Raw genomic sequence first — 21,902 nt, 5'->3', positions numbered from 1 at the left:
TTTTATTGACTACATCGAATGAAATTGTCTTCACCCTGCGCTATTATATTCTAATAAACCCCTTAACAAACCAGAAAATAACTACACTGAGATTATCTACTTAACGAATATATGCTGTGGGGAGAGAATTCTTCATCTTCTATTCATCAATTTGAAAATATAAACTGTTAACTGGCAGTTGATATTGGGAGATCTGGACAGTGGAGAATCCAGAAATGTTTCAAGGGATAGTAAAATTATTTTCTGCAATCGTTTGTTAAAGTTCCCACCCGGTGGATCCTCAATCGTCAATATTGTGTTTCTAAATTTAGAGGAGACCTTTTTACCTTTGGAATTCTCACCCATTTTTTTAAAAAAAATTAAACTACAAGTTTATTCCTGCTAGAGCAGTTCAAATGCTGCATTTTAAGTTAACTCAAATTACGTAGTGCAGGATGTAATTTCTATGCATTTAATTTGGGAAAAATCACAATACAATATGACTCTGCCTTTTATGTACAGTTACCGGCAATAAAAATGGGACGCTTATCTGAAAAGCGTTATGTGTGTTGCATAAATCTACGGCGATGGTAGAAGTTGCCGTTGACAATTTGCTATAAAAATGCACTTATCGCCGTAGAGGTTATGCAACACACACAGCTCCTTGCAGGGAAGCGAGTATTTCAGGATCTAGGTGTCCCATTTTGTATTGCTCGTGACTGTACCTGTTGCAAAATTTATCTTAAAAAAATAATGTTGCTGTTGTAAGGTGTGCAAATGATTCTCAACATCCACATGTGCTACGATTAGTTATTTGGCTAGTTCGAAACTTCAATCTAGTATTGGTTTGTCTGCATAATGTCGTGAAAATACTATACTCAAGGGGGGGGGGGGGGAACGGGCCTCATGGGACCTGCCCCAAATCCTCCCTTGGATCTGAATGTTCTGGATATATTTGAGGGCAGAACGTGCTTTTTCTTTCAAGGTCATATTGTGCGGGGCTCTATTGTTATGTTTCAAATTGTCTTTCCTAATTTGTGAAGGAAAACAAAACTCAACGCTACATTTTCACATACTATGATATACATACCCGTAGAATATACGGGCTTTAAACTTAGTCCTCTTCAGGAGGACACATTATCTGTAGCATTATGATGTGTTCAAATACACATATATATTTATATATTTTAGGTTTTGTGAAATTTGTCTGGTACATGTACATATTTTCGCTCACCGGTTCCTGAATTGGCGAGAAGAGAACAAAAGCGATTACAAAACACATCTACTGTTTATAAAGGAGACCATTACGCTCTTTGTACTTAAATACTATGGAAACGTTCATGCAATGCTTCATTTTTGTCATTATTCTTTGTTTTGTGCTGGTGTTTTGTGTATTGTGCCCCTGTTTTGTATCTTGTATCTTGTTCCTACCCAGTGTAGAATTGACGAGCTGTAACTTTGCGGGTGCTATTGGTTACTCTGCACACACAGAGAGGGGGGGGGGCATAGAGGCATTTAAGCAGTTACCACCTTTGTGTGGGTGGTCGACAGATCTTACAGAGTAAGAGCAGAATGACGCTGAGTGGTTAAGGCAGCCTGAAGCTCCTCCCCTTGCTACTGCGCAGCTGGGCTGGTCAGGGTCCACCCATAAAGATAGAGCTCGTCAACTCTAGTGTTCCTTTACTATGTTATTTCTCTGACAGTATACTGCATTACCCGAAAGCATCATTCAAGTACATGAATGCCTAGTCCCACACATATCCAGAGCCGTTGCTGCATGCCTGCACACTGGGCGAAAATAGATGGAATATATGATATTCTTCTAACTTACGCTCATTTTTAATATTCGTTTAAAATATTCGTTTTCGCGTATAGCCAATCCTGAAATGCCTCGTAAAGGCGTACCGGTCCAAATGGGTGTTTTAAAAATATTATGAGGTACAGTGGCAACACTGTTGATGTTTGAAGGCAACAAAAGGTGTGTTTAGTGATGGTCTATGACATGGAAATACTGGAAACAGGAAAAAAAGAAAATGAAAATTATGGTGAAAAAAGTGTTACTTACCTACTCCTGGCTATTTTTTCACCATAATTTTCAGTTTCTTTTTTTCCTATTTCCAGTATTTCCATGTCATAGACCATCACTAAACACACCTTTTGTTGCCTTCAAACATCAACAGTGTTGCCACTGTACCTCATAATATTTTTAAAACACCCATTTGGACCGGTACGCCTTTACGAGGCATTTCAGGATTGGCTATACGCGAAAACGATCGGTTTTCTTCTCTGAACTATAGATGGCGAAATAGTCCACCTACCCAAGGTGGAAATTGACGTCCAAATTTCCGTACGAATGTTTGACATGCAATTTTCCATGCTTTGTGGAAAAATAAATTTACACTTTCACTTCCCTTTTGCAACACTGCATGAACAACACTGCACCCCGTTTGTTGTTTCTATGTTTAAAAATATCTACTTGGACAGGGCTAACATTTGGTGTATGACTTATGCATGTAAAGGTTTCGGTTACAAAGTAACGCCACTCTTAATTCCCAGTTGCGCCGTTCGTGGGACACCCTGTATATAAAACCTTGTAATAAATCTTGTAGTTTTCAAGTATATACGTATTATGTTAGAATGTGATATAGGAATTGTACCCCATTTTAAAAGAAATACATCCATGTTTATTTCCAGACTCGAATCTTGGATGATGCATCAATAGTGTGTGGGTCCTGGTCTCCAAGACATAATGTACGTTATAAACATTTTATATTACTTTTCCTAAATGTAGACCTAAGTTAGTGATTGTTCAGTTTCCTTTCAGAGTGTTGTCATACGTGTAATGTTATTTATTTCTATTTTGTTCCATAGCGAAGGTTGAGGTATCTTATGTTTGCTTGAAACTGTGATTACGTTCTAATATCTGTGGGAACGAATGTATAGTATTTCAAGCTGTTTTGTACCTTAGAAGTACGCCACAAGGGCGAGGGGGTTAAATGTAGGCCAATTTAGTTGTGAAATCAAATCGAGTTGAAAACAAAGCACAACTGTTACTTCATGCTTGGATCGGCAATTGTCGACAATGCTCGGGCCAATTCGAAGTCACATGACTACATCGGCTATGCTCGTCAAGTTTCGTACGTAGTGTCTGTGGCAACACGGCATACAGCGATGTCCGCTGATCCGTGGAAACTGAGGCCTGGAACTGGCGAGTCGGTGCTTGCAGTGTTGCCACGTTTCACGTACATCTTTACTCCGCTGAATAAAGATCTGTATAAAATCTGTTTCGGAATGTGGATAGACAACAATCATGGATTTTAATAACAGATGCAAAGAGCTTCTAAACAAGACCAATATTGTATTTGTAGGACTACCCAAAACGAAGCAGAAGTTCTTTCACAAAATTGATGATAACGGTTTCTGACAAATTATAAACATCTGAAAATTAAGATTTGTATTTGAAACCTTTGTGCCTGCACCATACTAAAATTACATTACGATCGGACAACCTGTTTTTGATTTATAGAATTTCAAAAAAGAGCGATCGTTTGCAAAACTCCAGAAAAACGGCCCTCTTTTGTTTCACGACGATAAAAAATAGAAGTCATACTCGAAAAAAGGTTTGGTTATCATGGATTAACGCAGAAGTGAATAAGGTAAATTTTGATGTAACTCGTTTTTTCGTAGGTCTAATGGTAAATTTTTAATTGGAGTCCAAACTAGAGTACCGATAGTAAGCTTCATTACTGAGAAATTAACCTCATACCTAGAGTAATCTAGATCACAGGGACGGTGCAAGAGGGGGCAAGAGGGGACGATGGCCTCAGTAAACAGAAAGGAGACTAAGTAAATAAATGAACCTTTAGGTCAAATATGCATTTTTGTATGGTATTCAAGGGTATATTAAATGCGACTGCCTCGCCCAGAAAATATTCCCTTCACCCTCCACACTGATTTATTCTGGCGCTGTTACTGTTAGATGGGGTTTAGAAAGGCGAACTTACTAACTTGTGCTTAGAATTTTTCAGTAACATGGTAATAGTACAGACGTCTTGTCAAGCTTGGTGTGCCGTACGCTATAAGTTTACGTCTACATGCGTCACCTACACGTAATCTACGTGTAGATTACATTGGGTTGTAGTTCACATAGACTACGTAGACAATCTAAAGTACATTAAAATTAATTATCAAGGCTTTCATGAAAGGAAAGTGACATTTTCAACTATATTGGTTCCTAACGAACTGAAAAGAAGCCAATTTACAACAAAATTTCTCTTCTTTTTTCTATCATCAACTATGGAAGAAGATAAATAGTATGCAAAAAAGACAACAGATGGCAGTCGTGAGGCAACAGTCTTTTCACCATAAAATACTAGAATATTTCCTATGTTAGGTTGTTTCCTAGGTGAGAAATTGTTCGAATTTGGAAGGAAGGGTATGAAAAGTTCTCCTCACACATCAGCAACTGATACGCAGTATAATTGTGTTTCACTTCCACGGCACCCTTTGCTAAGTTATCACCTTTCGCCATGTTGTTTACGTCATCTACGTGTATAAAATAGTCTACGTGTAGAATGTAGACTATCGTTGTTTACACGTAAACGCACATCCCCTACCGCACGTGAAATACAAAAATAGGTCAATCCTGGGGAACTCATTAAGTAGATTAATAGATTTCCACTAGGAAACTCTGAAACAATTTATAATTGTTTTTTGTCATGCACAAATAATTTACTTAATCTACCAACAATATTTTATGAGATGTATTTAACAAGTGTTAAGTCCTTAAGAAAAGGTTTGATATGAAGGAAACCTTTTTAAAAATGGAACAGACTTGAAATCATTAACATGTGCTGCCCTCTCTGAACAAACAAACAAAACAGTGCCAATGCAACCAGGATAACATACGCTTTCCTGTGAAAAATAATTATGGAATGCACACACACACACACACACATGATAGGAAAAAACACTCTTACATTCTTCTGGCGTCCCTGATTATGTCAGGGACACGCTACGCACGCGAACTGATCACGGACCGATTCGACAGACAAAAACAACAGCATGCAAGAAAGATAACACGGTGCTTCACGAACTGATGTCGTGTGTCGATTAAACTTGATAACTCCAACGTATTGTAGGTGGCGTTACGCAAGAGGATATATTATTATGTTCATTTGCCTATCATTGTCGGTCTGCTTGTATATCTACTGAATGTGAATATATTGTAACTTTCTGATTGCATGTACGGGTACCCAAATTGTTATCTATCTCGTTCATTGTGCTGCGTATATTACTAGGAAAATTAGTTTCTCGTTCAAATTCGTGTAGACATAATGTTCAACTACATAACCTATACTTCAATATACGAATGAGGTAATATCCAAGTAAAAGTTTATCATAGTGTAGTTAAATGATATACAGGGTATCCCAGAAATAGGTGGAATAACTTCAGGACCGTGTTCCTTACATGTTAACAATGAAAACGTTTATATGAACATAGGTCCGGAAATGTTTGGTTTCCGAGTTATAGGCTGTCATAACATGTGCTCACTGCAATTTGTCTATCTTCCACAGGTGGTTTCCTGTAACACGACCACCCTATAGATAAGAAAAATGAGCATTACTTATGTTCTTACACACACACACACACAACAAGTATGTTTAGTTATGAGTAGACCTCGGATTTTAGGCTTTTAACCTATTTTTTCTTTTACAGGTATGTAAGAAATAATAAGTTATGGCAGCGTTTCGTTAAAAAACGCAACGACTGATGAAGTTTTATAGGACCAAAAAAAACATATTTTGGTTTTAGAACCTATTTTAGGTATATGCGCCTAAATCAAGCCTTTTTTAGGTTTTTATATATTTTTAAAGGTTTTACAGGATTTTAATGTCACGCAGAGGCACTTGCTTTGTTTGGTCACGAAAAACTTCAATGACGGACGTGTTTGAAACGTACTCTCTGTCGATTTCCCTTCCTCCAAGTCCATGCTGATTTTTCAACGCTCAAATGTCTGGTACCACTGTTACCTGGACAGTCCATCTGTGTGGTCTTGCTCACTTTTCGCGTCACTTCGGTGCTTTGTGGCATTCACGCCTTGCAAACTAATATTTCAGCATTGATGTTTGCAGCACTGACTATGTTTCTGTTGAAATATAAGATGATCCTGACAGACAAAATTGCGGAATTTGATTGTGGATAACATGAAAAAAGATTTTTGCCTAAGTATACGGCGAAGAGTGGATTTTAATAGCAAATTTCCAATGGTAAGTTCTGCCATCGCCGAAGGGTTAGGCAACACACACAACGTTATGCAAGATAAAGGTGTCCCATTTTCATTGCCGGTGACTTTACCTAATCAGCATTTTTTTCAGGAATTTTGAACTATTTTAAGTTTTTTGAACCTATGTCAAGATTAGTCACGTTAAACTTAAGATTTTTAGGACCTACTTTAGGATTTTTAGAACCTATTTTAGGATCTTTAGAGCCTATTTTAGGACCTAAAAGCACACTTTTTAGAACCTAAATATCCGAGGTCTAGTTACAAGTTTAATATGCAAGTAGTTAAGTAATATGCATGTCTCACATAATATATTTGATTTGATTTTGATATTTGTCATTTAGCGACGCTAATTGCGGCGATGAGGATGAGTGGTGATATGATGAAATTGATGATGGAACATTTACAAAAACAACCATGCCCGGATTCGAACCCTAGACTTTTGACGTCTTAGCGTGCTATGCTAATCACTCCTCCACGGAGGTCGACATATGTCACAGAATTATAGATAAATAAAATAAAAACATTTTTCACTTTGACGCTTTTTTGTTAGTCTCTAATAATAATAAATTACATCTAGTTTTATGTGAAATCAATGTAATTAAAAGATTATTAAATAGTATCCCACATGCTTTGTTGGTTGATTTGGTGTTGTAAGTTCACTTTATGCACAGTAAGGCTAATCGGGACTGGACTAACAGTTTAAAGTGGGATACGAACCACTATGTGCCTCCACCGGGTATCGGACCCGGGACCCCTTGATTACAAGGCGATGACGCTACCACTGCGCCATCGGGGAGGCTAGTATACCACATGCGCCAGAACCCGTGGCGGAGTGGTTATCACATCGCGCTACGACGCTAGGCCTGGGCATGGATGTTTGCGAGTGTCCATTAGTCAATTTCATCATATCATCACTCATCCCCATCTTCGCAAATTAGCCGGAAGTTTCACAAAAATCGAAGTAAAATAAATCAAATCAAATCAAAAGTATCCCAAATGCAAAATATCTAGACGTTGGCCTACTTGGTATCTAAGAGTGCCTATTGTTGCCTTATTAAGCTATCATGGCAGAGATTAGTGTGATCGAGAATGCGCTGAGCCGTGTTTCATGTCGCATGCTAGCAAGTACAGCAGATATATTTATTCCGGCGAAATCAATTTTATGTGAATGCCTCATCGGCAACTTACTGGTTAACATTGTCGATTTTTAATCACAGTGTCCATGGTTCGGTTCCTTCATGGAACTTCAATGAAGTAACTGCAGACTCGATCGCGATTAGCTTGTACGTATGTTCAAAAATTGGATTTCAACCTTGCCTAACTTTTTTGTTCGTGTTTGCTTGCTTCATTACCAGCCTTCTGTGTAATTTCCAAAACTTCAGGGACTGGAATCTGGACTTGAAACTCTGGAACCTCGACTGACGAACTTCGAAAACACATCATGATCTGACCTTACTTTGCAACTATGCGGTCATGTAGCATGAAGACAAGAAAAAAAAAAAAGGACGTGAACAGAAACGGTTCCTCCAGTTTTTTTCCCCCTGGAAGTTCTCCTCTTCTTCCAGGCAGCAAACTCCAGCGTGGATCTTCCAGAAACCTTGCCTCCATGCTCGCCAATAAGAGATAAGTGAATGAGCGTTCCCCCTTCCCCTCCCCTCCCCCCTCGTTCCTTGGTCCAAGTCCCTGGAAGTTGCGGTCTTCAATCTATTATGCATGAGGGGGCGAAGAAAGGGAGGGTTTTAAACCTCTTCAAGGCAACCCCTTGATATACTTGTTCCTCTCTCCCCCTGCAAGAAACCCTTCTCTCCTCCTCCCCCCCCTATCCAGCTGCTCTTGTATCAGTACTGAGATCGATTGAGTACCATTGACGGAAAAGGAGAGGAGGTCGTAATTTCTGACATGGAATTAACTTTGTACGAGGGTTGAACAATAAATTCGCGGACAGTGTGAGATCTCGTGTTGTCATGTCGGAAGCGCATTGACGCGTCAACGCCCTTTTATGAGTATCAGTGCAGATACAAGTGTTATTTTCTTATTAGTTTCAGAATAGGCGTCGCAAATAATTTACAAGTAGCTGCATTTTAGCCCTATTTCTTGAGCTACATCAACAAGTGTGACATTGTTTTGATTCTCCCTCCATTGTAAGGACATAGTCAGCATAAACAAATACGAACAACAACTGATTAGCAACGGTTAGACCTGTGACGTCACAAGACACAAATGCCAAGATAACCTAAACTTATCTGTCGAGTCACATAAGAAAGGATAAGCAAGAATTACGATTGGAAGTAATCCTTCACACAAGAAATATAAATGTAAACAGGTTAGCTCTTAATCGTTTCATCTCTGCACATTGAAGCTTAACCCAACGGTTGTAGATCGCTTTTGTGATAAGATGACGCACAAGAAAATAGAACGGAACGTCCGTGCCTTTCCTTAAAAGTACCACACCAACATTCGCTGTAATGTAGTGACTCGTTGATTCATTGGGAATATCGGTGCTCCGTCAATCTTCACGGTAAATAACAGGACCTACGTATTAAAAATATTCTACTGATTAAGTCGTCTCGTAGAGATAAACACTTTATCAAGACGAAAAAAAACAGTGCAATATTGAAGGACCAAAATCCCCATACTAGTGACAAGAGTCAAGGCTTTATCATATTCTACATTTATTATTTCGGGTTGCTTTCCTGCAATTTGCGGCTAATCGTAACAATGAGATTGATTCATTAGACGCAATTTATGAAGGAATGCTTACATGCCTACGCCAAGACTCGAATCTGAGACCGATGATGGTCTCAGATCGATATTGATATTGCAAATTTCAAAAATTGCTGGATGTATTTTATTTTAATTTGGTCTTTTATTCACGTAGAGCTCCCTCAAAGTGCAATGGTTAAAGTTTTCGCCTTGGAACCAAGGACCAGCAGATTACATTCCAAGTGAGAGCGCATAATACCGGCTGATCCGTTTGAGATGTCAGAAAATTAAACCGTTGTGTACAATAGGTTAATGTACGTATCTCTGAGCAGTTTGTTGTACGTAATATATGCAGAAAGGATGTACGTTTTGAGTGAGTGCAGGTTTACAGACTTCAACCATGTGACTCTACTAGTGTGCATATAACACTCGAAAATTTCACATCCCATACGATACATTGTGCGCTGTTATGGCGTGACCACTATCTCTTTATCTACCATGAACTCTAGCGCCACGCGGCTGAAGTCTGTAAACCTGCACTCACTCAAAACTACATCCCTTCTGCATATATTACAACAAACTGCTCAGAGATACGTACATTAACCTATTGTACACAACGGTTTACTTTTCTGACATTTCAAACGGATCACCCTGTATAATTCAGATCCCACTTTAAACTGTGGATCCAGGCCACATTAGCCCACCTTAGCGTAAACTGAACTTAAAGTAAACTTTAACAAAGTTTGATAAACCAATTCATGTAATTTGATGTTCTGATTCATTTACATAACTCCAAAAATATTATGTTTCTGAAGTCGACTTTTATGTAGGCATAGTATTCGACTAATTTCCTACTTTGAATTCAGTGTCTAGCATGCGTGTTCCTAAGTGTATGGCCGATAGTCATTTCTCGGCTTCAATTCTGTATAAGCTTGATTCCTGTTTTAAGTGTTTAAATTAGTGATACAAAACACGGCATAAAGTATACAGGGAGGGCCAAAATGATGTTACCACTCCAATGGAAATGTCGAGGTTACGGATAGTATAATTTTAGGTATTTATTTTCACTGTAATTTACATAAATGTATGTATGTAAGTATGTGAATGATGCAAAGTGTATCTCAATTTCAGTTTGCATGTAACAAGTCTCCAATAATCACTAGCAAGGCATATAAACATACAACTCATCCTCCTTTCAAATTGCCATATAAGTGGTAACATCTTTTTGGCCCTTCCTGTATATTATTGAAGACATACAATCAGTAATAAGTATGACTTTATTATGTAATTTACTTTAGTTAATGTAGTACACGCGGCTTGGAACCTCTGACAAAAACGTCCTGATACGGATTATCATCAATCATTAAAAAAAAAAAAAAGAGTATCTGAATTTTACTAATTTGGGTTGATTTATTGCCGCGTTTAACTAATGGCGAAAATAAGGGTGAGTGATGATTCGATGAAATTGACGAATGGATGCTTATGTCCGTAGAAACTAGAACCTTAAATGGGAAATTATTATATATTCACTAAACGCGTTAGGTAGACGTAAGGGAACCTAAGCGGTAAATTTTGTAGAGAAAGCTCATCAAATCATTACAACAATGCCATATACTATCTTCTCCACAATATTATTTGCATATTATTAAATAAATATTTTATTTCTTCGTCTTCGTTTTGGTTTGGTTTCAGTTGGTGTTTTAAGTCCACTTTATGCACAGTATGGCTAATCGGGACTGGACCTACAGTTTAAAGTGGGATTCGAACCACTATGTGCCTCCACAGGGTATCGAAAACGGGACCCCTTGATAACAAGGCGACGATGCTACCATTGCATCATCGGGGAGGCCTGAATGATAAAGTGAATGTAATTAAACAATATATAGCTAATTTTGTTTTCAAATATGACTAGGAAGCCCAAGGAAACTAAGCATCAAAATTATATTTTATATCCACCAGTTTGGATAAACAAACGATGTTATAACGATATAGGGCAATGTGAAAATTAATAAAATCTTATGTGATGGTAATGGGAAATAAATCATTTGAAATATCCAAGAAATAGTTTCTGGTAACCTAATATGTTTTACAAATAAATAATTATTTTACCGGTACCAGTAGAGTCAGATTATTTTCGGAATATCTCCAGAGGTGACTGTCCGAGTCTAGCGAGCCTACCAACAGTGTAGAGTGTGAGCAAGAGGGATAGGGATAGGGATAGGTGCTCATTTGATATGACGTCAGTGGCTCACATGTTGATTGAAGGCTTGGGGAATTGTGACTCGCCCCCAAGCTTCAAATACAGTTACTGTTAGGAAAATAATCTTATTCTACTAAATTTGTGAAGCAATCTTGCTAATTTGTTTAGAGAATCCAAATGATTTTGTCAAAATTACCAAATTTAGTTTATCCTGACAAAGAAGCTTAGCCAAACACGTTTTGTCAATTCAAACAAATCTCTTTTTCTGTTTATATCTCTGTACGATACGAATCCGGCATTTTTTAATGTCGGCTCTTGTAACATATAGTATGAGATACGAAACGAGTATGTCAGAAACCACAACTTGTGTAACAAACTAGATTGGCGACAAGTATGGGATACGAAACGAGTATGTCAGGAACCACAACTTATGTAACAAACTAGATTGGTGACAAGTATGGGATACGAAACGAGTATGTCAGAAAGCACAACTTATGTAACAAGTAAGATTAGCGGCAAGTATGGGATACGAAACGAGTATGTCAGAAACCACAACTTATGTAACAAACAAGATTGGCGACAAGTATGGTATAGGAAACAAGTATGTCAGAAACCACAACTTATGTAACAAACTAGATTGGCGACAAGTATGGGATACGAAACGAGTATGTCAGAAAGTACAACTTATGTAACAAGCAAGATTGGCGACAAGTATGGGATACGAAACGAGTATGTCAGGAACCACAACTTATGTAACAAGCAAAATTGGCGAGAAGTATGGGATACGAAACGAGTATGTCAGAAACTACAACTTATGTAACAAGCAAGATTAGCGGCAAGTATGGGATACGAAACGAGTATGTCAGAAAGCACAACTTATGTAACAAACAAGATTGGCGACAAGTATGGGATACGAAACGAGTATGTCAGAAAGTACAACTTATGTAACAAGCAAGATTGGCGACAAGTATGGGATACGAAACGAGTATGTCAGAAAGTACAACTTACGTAACAAACAAAATTGGCGACAAGTATGGTATACGAAACAAGTCTGTCAGAAACCACAACTTATGTAACAAACTAGATTGGCGACAAGTATGGGATACGAAACGAGTATGTCAGAAAGTACAACTTATGTAACAAGCAAGATTGGCGACAAGTATGGGATACGAAACGAGTATGTCAGAAAGTACAACTTATGTAACAAGCAAGATTGGCGACAAGTATGGGATACGAAACGAGTATGTCAGAAACTACAACTTATGTAACAAGCAAGATTAGCGGCAAGTATGGGATACGAAACGAGTATGTCAGAAAGTACAACTTATGTAACAAGCAAGATTGGCGACAAGTATGGGATACGAAACGAGTATGTCAGAAAGTACAACTTACGTAACAAACAAAATTGGCGACAAGTATGGTATACGAAACAAGTCTGTCAGAAACCACAACTTATGTAACAAACTAGATTGGCGACAAGTATGGGATACGAAACGAGTATGTCAGAAAGTACAACTTATGTAACAAGCAAGATTGGCGACAAGTATGGGATACGAAACGAGTATGTCAGAAACCACAACTTACGTAACAAACAAAATTGGCGACAAGTATGGAATACGAAACAAGTATGTCAGAAACCACAACTTACGTAACAAACAAGATTGGCGACAAGTATGGGATACGAAACGAGTATGTCAGAAACCACAACTTACGTAACAAACAAAATTGGCGACAAGTATGGGATACGAAACAAGTATGTCAGAAACCAGAACTTATGTAACAAACAAAATTGGCGACAAGTATGGGAAACGAAACAAGTATGTCAGTAACCACAACTTATGTAACAAGTAAAAATACTCGAGCAATTAAACTTTGAGTGGACGATTGGATCACACATTGCGCAGGTTTCATTGTGTGTACGATATGGACATAACATGTTCTTTATTTTCATTTAATTTTTTGACCTGTCTCTCTATTTCTTAAGATTTCCTTCTTCCAGCTTCGCTTTCCTATGCCAGGCTTCTTCATATCCATGACACCGTAACCTGAAAACGGTCAGGAAGCGTGCTGCATTTTTTTCCTCCATGAAATATTTACGCCCGCCTTCACTGCACGCTTATGCTTGGCAGTCGGTGGGGAGTGGGGGGGGGAGCAAGAGGGTGACCATGCGGATAAATGATACATTTATGAATTATTTATCCCGGGCATAAATTATGGACGCCTGCTTAAGGGATTTGAATGCTAAGAACGTAAGAATCCTCGCTTGCAAATTAGGTTTTCCCATCTCGAATTTAGATTCGCATTTCGACTCTTTACCTTTTTCCCCTTCCTCCCCTGTTGTTTACTCATTTGTTTCTTGTCTTCATTTGTCTCTTTTTTCACCTTTTTTGAATGTGTGGAGGAAAAATGTACCGACGAATCCGCCCTTTCTTGTATTATGCAATATCACGGGACGTATATTTCTTGTAATCGGCAGGTAAATATTCAAATAGTGTCTACAATCCTGAAAGTTAAGTACGTGATTTAGTTGGTTTATGTTACCTCGCTTTTCTTCCATCTTTTGCCAATCGCGAAGTTGAAGATGCGTGGTGATATGATGAAGCGACACAAATAATACCCATGCCCAGGCTGGGATTCGAACCCGGGATCCCTGGCGTCGTAGAGTCCTGTGTTAAACACTCAGCCATGGAGATCGGCTAGAAATGAATTATCTATTTGTTGCAAGTCATCAACGAACACAGTTTTCAGTTAAGGAGAGCTTCTCTGCATCTTGAGACAGGTGCAAATAGTCTACAGTGCTGAGCACCCATTTCGATTTTAGCAAACCTAACCAAAACGAAGCAAGTAATCAACATTATTATGCACCGTATGGTTTTCTGAAAAACTGAGCACAATTTAGCAGATCCTATATAAGGTACCTGTGCTTGTGTACTGTAAAGTTATATCTGGAGAGAGATTATGCCAAACGCCATCGGCAAGGTTCACTTAGTTTGATGCCAGTCGGCCATATCATTCAGCGGTGTTGTGTGGAAAGGTGAGTTACTATTTTCATCCTGTTACAAATCCTATTCGCATCCAATGTTACAGTAGTTGTTCGATCGATTCGTATACCGTTGTGTAATGCTTGCTCGAACACAGTTATTGAGATTTTATTTCCTTCAACAGCTAGTTCGGATTGTAGGGTATACTGGGAAATTATTCGCGCAAGTACTCTGTAGAAATTTCTACAATAAAACTGTAAAAAATAAAATTGCGCCAAATGAAGCAAGAAAAAACCACCCAATGTGGCAGAGAGGCGGTGTTGTGCTGTTTGCAATGCAGATGAAGTGAAGAATTTGAGACTCTGAATTCTTTGTGGCAGCTTACAAAGGAAGATGCGGAAATGTTTATATTTCCATATTGTTCCCTTTAATTTCAGTGACATAGTATAATGTATAATGATATTGTTTGATGTTCCATGACAATTGTTTCCGTGTTAACGACAAGTTTAATTTCAGTAACATTTAAGTGGACAAAATTAAGAACCTGAATTTGAAACAAAGATGTTTAACTGTCAAAAGGTGTAGAATTATGACCTTTTGTTCATCTTAAATACAATTTCCATTAACAAAAACAACATTTTTATTGATTAATTTCCACAAAAATAAAACAAATATGGTTTTATATGACCAAAATTTATACTTTTAGAAATGTTGTTATCATCATGGTTCCTTTTGTGTTACATATCCGACTTGTTTTTCAACAATTACCGTGATATCACGGTATAATATAAAGCATCATGTTTTTCACACTTTGCCGAAATATTTTTAGGAAAATTTGCCAAAGCTTAGCATGGCCATAATACCGGCAGGAACCTTATTTAATATCCTTCAATGATTACTTTACTCAATCTTAAACTTTTATTTTTTGGGAGAGATGCTATCAAATATGTGTACCACCGTATTATTATAATAATATTATTATTACTCTCAGTAGGATTAGGAATATAAGCAGCAGCTGCAGGAAACCATTTAAATAATTATTACATAATAAATTGTATTTATATTTATTATTCGCATTTTGAAAACTTATTAGTCTAGAAATATGGGTATAATAGAAAGTTATCTGTTCTTGTGAAAGTAATATTTATATTTTTTGAATATTTACTCCAGTTCTATTTTTTAAAAATTTCGATTTATAGTGCAAATTACGAAACGAGAATATTTTCATGAAGGTCATACTCCTATTAGCCAATAATAACAAACATTTAAAATATTGTTACGTATTTCTTCATTACAAGTTACGTAAACATTGTCAGTTTTCACAGCAATTCGATGTAATGTCAGTGGTTGTACTCATGAGCATTGTGATAATTGAGAACACCAAGAAAAAAAAATGTGCTGTTTCATAAACAAGTTCACATTTGTGAAATGTGTTTCTTACATGTGTGACTATTGGAGGAAAGGGGGGGGGGAGACAAATCATCCGTGGCATCGTCAACCTGAACGTAGGTTCTTTAAATTGTTGTTTATCTTAAGGGCAGAAGGTAACACCAATTTTCAATCGGACATCGTTTATGAATGGAAATTCTTGCTTCATATAGGCAAACTCGTTTTTTTTATGTAAGTAAATGAGAGAGAAGTGTGTTTGGGAGGAAGGAAACTGGCAAAAAGGGGGCAACTCCTACGCAGCTTTCCTACATCTTTTGGCTAATCGCGAAAATGAAAATGAACAATGAATTGATGTTGCAGACGAGGGAACAAACAACAGACCCTCACCGATATCTGAGCCAACAGTATTGATATCGCAGAAAGCTATGCTTACCGCTCGCCAACATAAGACGAAATTTCTATGTTGTTTACAGTTCATGTGTGATTTCTATATGCGACGGGGGAGGATGGAGTACATGAGCACCCGCAGATAATTTTCGAAAGGAGGTGTAACAACAAAAAATTGTCGTTACGTTAAATATATTTAGATCATCAGAGGAAAGAAACGTTTTAACGGAGAGAGGAAATGAGACACGAAATAAATTGTATGGAATGAGAAGAAGAAAGAGAAATAAAAACGTGACAGAGGAAAGAAAGGAAAGGGACGAGAAATAAAGAAACGAGACAGAGGGAGAAACAGGAAGGAAAGAGAAGAGAATGGAAATAATTAAGTGAAGCAAAGAGAGAAACAGAGAGTGGGGAAGAAGGATAAAGAAATAGAGAGAGAAATAAGGAAGATGGAATAACGAGGGGTAGGGAGAGATAGAGAAGAGAAATAAAATAGAGAGAGAGAGGTAAAGAAACTACATAGAGAGAAAAATAAATATCTAATGCAGAGAGTAGAGGGAGAGAGATAATAGAGAGACGAAAACGAGGAGTCATAAAGAAGAGAGGAAGGGATCACGAAGAAATGAATACCGACATTGAAAAAATAAGTAAATCTAGAAGAGAAGAAAAGAAGAAAGGAGAAATAGAATAGAGATAGATACATGTAAAAAGGAGAAAGGAAAAATAAACAGATTTTAAATAAATTTTTCTCTCATTTCAATGGTGCTAAGTGACTCATTTGGCCCTCCCTTTGGTTGCCCATGCTACAGTACGCATCTCTTATCCTCCACCGCCGGATGTATTTGTAAGTCACGCAATAACAATCATTCTATCTCACGGTAAGTTAGATGGTAAAGAGAAAAATGAGATGTATTGTAGCAGTTTCTGTACACCAAATTTTATTATTCTATTTTTCTCAGTTTCTGAGGTACTGACAATCCACGCTATGCTTATATTGGCAAGACAGACACACGAGAAATCCTTGTAACTTACCTTCCATTAAGTTACCTTTCTCCATGTTTTAAAGTTTCCGAGACGTTAATATTTATTTCTTTTGTTCCTTAAAACTGTACAAGGTATTACAATGTTGCTGTGCAGGGTTGTTAAGAGGTCCAGGAACTTTAAATAAATTTAATTCCGGTCCAGGAGAGAAAATCAGCAAGCATAAATGGGTTCTGGACTGAAAAGAACCTTTTTTATCTGTAAAGTATTTCAATTCGGTTGAGGAACCTTTTATCTGGATGAATTTAAATACGGTCCAGAAACGTTTTTTCTGGATGAATTTAAATACGGTCCAGGAACCTTTTTTCTGGATGAATTTAAATACGGTCCAGAAACGTTTTTTCTGGATGAATTTAAATACGGTCCAGGAACCATTTTCTGGATGAATTTAAATACGGTCCAGGAACCTTTTTTCTGGATGAATTTAAATACGGTCCAGAAACGTTTTTTCTGGATGAATTTAAATACGGTCCAGGAACCATTTTTCTGGATGAATTTAAATACGGTCCAGAAACGTTTTTTCTGGATGAATTTAAATACGGTCCAGGAACCATTTTCTGGATGAATTTAAATACGGTCCAGGAACCTTTTTCTGGATGAATTTAAATACGGTCCATTAACCTTTTTCTGGATGAATTTAAATACGGTCCAGGAACCATTTTTCTGGATGAATTTAAATACGGTGCAGGAACCTTTTTCTGGATGAATTTAAATACGGTCCAGGAACCTTTTTTTTCCGAACCAGTTTAAATTGTGCTAGAAAAAAGGTCCTGGTCCTATTGAAGAACCCATGAGATGTATGAGTTCCTGGATCTTTAAGAACTCTGTTGCTGGGAGATGCTAACCATTAGTCCATAGAATCTAGGATGTGCTGTGCTAAGTGTCTGTAGTTTTCTGTTTGCATTTATTTTGATAAAGTGGTATATAAGAACATTCATACTCTGGCTGGTGATATCCGGTTATCCGGTTACCATCTTTACTTATGACGTCATTCCTGATGTCGCTCTTATGTCGGCCCCCGTGGCGGGGGTTCCGGGTTCGAATCCTGGCCTGGGCATGGATGTTTGTGAGTGTCCATCAATTTCATCATATCATCACTCATACCCATCTTCGCAAATTAGCCAAAAGTGGCACAAAAGGCGAATTAAATGAAGCAAATCAAATCAAACTCTGATGTCGCTCTTATGTTCCACTGAACAGACACATCACGTTCACATAAATGGAGATATCTCGGGTCGATTGAGACCGATTTTTAGAACTTTAAACTGCTTTTAATAGACCCTGCCTTAGGGAGATTTTACACCGAAGCGACAAACTTCAAGCGACACGAGTCGCTTGAGAATTTCACCAATCGAAGGCAGGGTTATGCGGCCTATCATGGTCGCGTGTCGCTTCGGTCTGAAAGCTCCCTTAGGTAATAGATTGTCGGAATGACTGTACGTAAAATTTACTTCGGAGTGTTTTTGAGTAAAATTGAGTTTCACAACCTACAACGCTTGATGAAGACGATAATAATGCTAATTATAGTAAACTATTATTAATAGTAGTGGGTGTAGTCCCCGTTATTTTAACGTTTATTCAAGGACCTCTCTCTCTCTCTCTCTCTCTCTCTCTCTCTCTCTCTCTCTCTCTCTGCTTCACCCTGAAGAAGAAGAAAGAAAGTGAAAGGAGAGAGAGAGAGAGAGAGAGAGAGAGAGAGAGGAAAAAAGATAACGAAAGACACACAGAATGAGAGTTATTTCTTTCTTTCTCTCTCTATCTCTCTGTCCCTTCTGCGGCGACGTCGTGACCGTGCAAAATCTCTTGACACGACCGCTGCGCCATCTCTTCGCTCAAAGTGAACTAATACCAAACAAAAATTGTAAGTTGTAGTTTGAGATGGACCTTGTGCTCCTTATTATATTTTGAACTGTTAAATTGTATCGCTGAACTGTTGGGATGTCCAATTAATACATTACTTGTGTTGTTTCAACCTTATATTTTAAGAGTGTTCAAAGTGTCAGCAACTTGAACATGCTAAGAACACATGCCGTTCCACGAGGCGTTCAATAGAGCACAAACACCCCGTAGACGCCTCGGAGACTGCCAACGAGAGGTGCCCTGCGGAAGACGTTGCATTCGGTCGTCTCCTTCGAATCGATCCGCTGCAATGTTTGTCTTCCTTACGCACCGTGACTTTCAAGTTTCGCCGACATCGATTGCGTAGAAGGTGGGGAGGGTCAGCGGCACGGGTGCTGTAGCTCCGCGTTTCAGAAACCTTGGCAAGGCATTGATTTCGCGTCCTCTTTTTCACACACGTACGTCTGCGAGATCCTGGGATTGGTAAGTAAGTTCAAGCTCGAGCCTAAACCTTCTAATTTCTGACCTGTAAACAGGCTTATCCTAAAGAGGCAACCTTGTCGTGCTCTGAAAATTATGAGGGTGTAATCACCAGTTGATACCTGATAGAGTGCAGAAATTCCTGGTCCATCTTTCCATGCAACAGAGGGTAGCCAATTTCTGTTGTTCCGTGCTACGAAGAAAGAGATCCAAAGCTTGAATTCTTGGATTTGATTTGATTTCGTTTATTTTACTTCGCTGTTCTGCCACTTTTGGATAATCGCAAAGATGAGGATGAGTCATGATATGATGAAATTGGTGAAGGGACATTCACAAACAACACCCATGCCTAGGCTATGATTCGAACCCAGGGCCCCTGACGTCGTAGCGCGCTGTGCTCTGCTGACCACTTCGCCACGGATGGATTTCGTCAGTTCATTATTCATCCTCACCATCGCGGTAAACAAAGGCAAGGTAAAAATAAAACATATACATTAAACCTGCTAAAGATAGTATTATGTAGTAGCACAGATTGTGGTCTAATATCTACCAATATTAATTTTTAAGCACCTATATGCCAGGTTGAAAAATGACACGTTCCCAATCTCGCACTATTTACAATATAAGCGAACGATGGGTGTAGTTTACCGAAGAGATGCAAGAAGAATGGCACGACAGTTTTACCGTGTCACGGATTTCCACAATCAATTGTGTTAAAGTTTATTTTATTCAAACGTCATCATTTCTCAAACGATTCAGTACTAACTACACTCTATTAACCCTGTTCAAAATCTCTTTTCAAAGAAATTACGATTTCTAAATTTGTTCAACATTATTCATTGGTCTGTCTGTATTACACTTACCTTAAACTTTCCCGCGATTTTTTCCCCTTTATCCACGTCTGCGTTAGGGTTAAAACTGCGTTTGAATTCTGAAATAACATAGATGCTCATTAAGCCTTCACATGACATAAAGAATTCTATATTTAAAATGTTGAATTTAAATCAGAATATTTTTCTTATGTTAGGACTTCAATTCTATTATATATATGTGTAATCTTGCAAAATAGTTATTGCAATGGTTATTGACTAACCTAAAGGTTTATGGTTGCTAGGAGATTGTTGTTCAGAGAGGATGAGCTGTGTGTATTCTAATGGTTGGATTTTTGTGTAAACTTGAAAAGTGTAACCAATACTGTTTCTATCTACTTTTTTAAAGCGTGTACAGCACATAGAACTACTTTCAGTGGAAGCTGTGCATAGTGTTGATTGACAGGAAACATATAAGGGGGTGTGGATGCTTAATACGTTTCATCCATTGTCTTATGGTTTACCACATCTCGTTGTTCTCCATAAAGAGAGTAAAAGTGATTTTTTACCGTGATAAATCCGGTAAAACGTAACAAATTTCACTAATATTTTCGAAAAATTATTTAAACAGTAAATATATTTTTCCCTTAGAAGTGCCCGTTGGGTGTAATGAGACCAAACATTACCTATATATATTTTTTAAAGCTGCCAGAACACGTTTAATGGTAATGTAAGAAAATTCCAATGTTTATTATTTTGTGACGGATGCATCAAGTATAATTATATTAATAAGAAACTAATTTTAACGAAAGGAAATGTTAATGTTAGATTTATGGGACACAAAATGTAATTTTCCTCTCTTAAACGTGTGATGAAAGAGTACTATAAACTGTTGAATTTGTGAAAAATCTAAGTTGGCAATACTCATCGAAACAAGATATATATATATATATGATATTACTCGTCGTTTGTAGGGTCGATAGCTTTTACAAAGTAAACAGCAGAATGACGCGCGTGACTACGAATACCTGTAACTCCTTCCATTGTATTGCACAGCAAGTTGCGGTTTACCCGCAAATATAAAACTCGTCAACTGCAACATTTAGCTGGCGTGTGAAGTCTAATGACTAAATATGAAGATATGCTGGAGTCCTATCCCTGCATAAGGAATTGCCATTCTTTACGTATTTTTCTTCCTCTCATAAATACATACAAAAGGGTGGAAGCCCCTTCTGTTCCCGGTTATTCTTTATATCTTTATGAATTCCTTCTATATATTTCCTTCGTCATCCTCTAGTTCTTCTTCCTTCCGGTCTTGCCTTATAGCAACTGACGTTTCCTTTCTCCTTCCATTTTCATTCACCTTGTAAGTCATTAACACATCATCACTATCGCCGCGATTTTGAGAGGAAGGTATACATACAGAAGCAGATATATGAACCTACTTAGCATGTAATATTACTTGGATATTATCCATTGTATAGTGCTTCTACTAATTACACTTATTCTAACACTGCCTTCAGGTGACCTTTTCTTTTTCGGTGGTGGAGATCGAACTTACATCGGACCAGTAAATTCACTTCGAATTCGGTGCCTTCATCGGGATTCTTATTAATACTATTCTTGATTCGTCTATTTCATTGTTCCTTGAGAAGAGTGGATAGGAAAAGACAGAGTTAGGGTAGTATGTGTGCGGATTAGGAATTGTACTTCCAACGGCAAATTTTCCATCACCATTTCCATTCATTTCGTTTTCAACAATGTGATGATCATGAATTGAAATAGAAACGTCATTAGGCAGAGGACA

At 37.8% G+C, this 21,902-nt stretch overlaps 1 protein-coding gene across 4 annotated transcripts in view; it reads left to right on the top strand.

The window, feature by feature from the left end:
* The window catches only part of acj6 (abnormal chemosensory protein 6), a 159,202-nt gene that overhangs the window by 88,553 nt on the left and 48,747 nt on the right, over positions 1-21,902 (top strand). For all 4 annotated transcript variants that reach the window (XM_083126389.1, XM_083126387.1, XM_083126388.1 and 1 more), the window contains one exon: positions 2,674-2,730. In XM_083126389.1, coding sequence (XP_082982515.1) covers positions 2,674-2,730 — 57 coding nt within the window. The remainder of the gene's footprint in view (positions 1-2,673; positions 2,731-21,902) is intronic.

Source organism: Lepisma saccharinum, chromosome 8 (assembly GCF_977018435.1).
Source record: "Lepisma saccharinum chromosome 8, izLepSacc3.1, whole genome shotgun sequence".
Lineage (NCBI taxonomy): Eukaryota > Metazoa > Arthropoda > Insecta > Zygentoma > Lepismatidae > Lepisma > Lepisma saccharinum.
The sequence above is the reverse complement of the archived record's forward strand: the minus strand, read 5'-3'. Positions and strand labels throughout refer to the sequence as shown.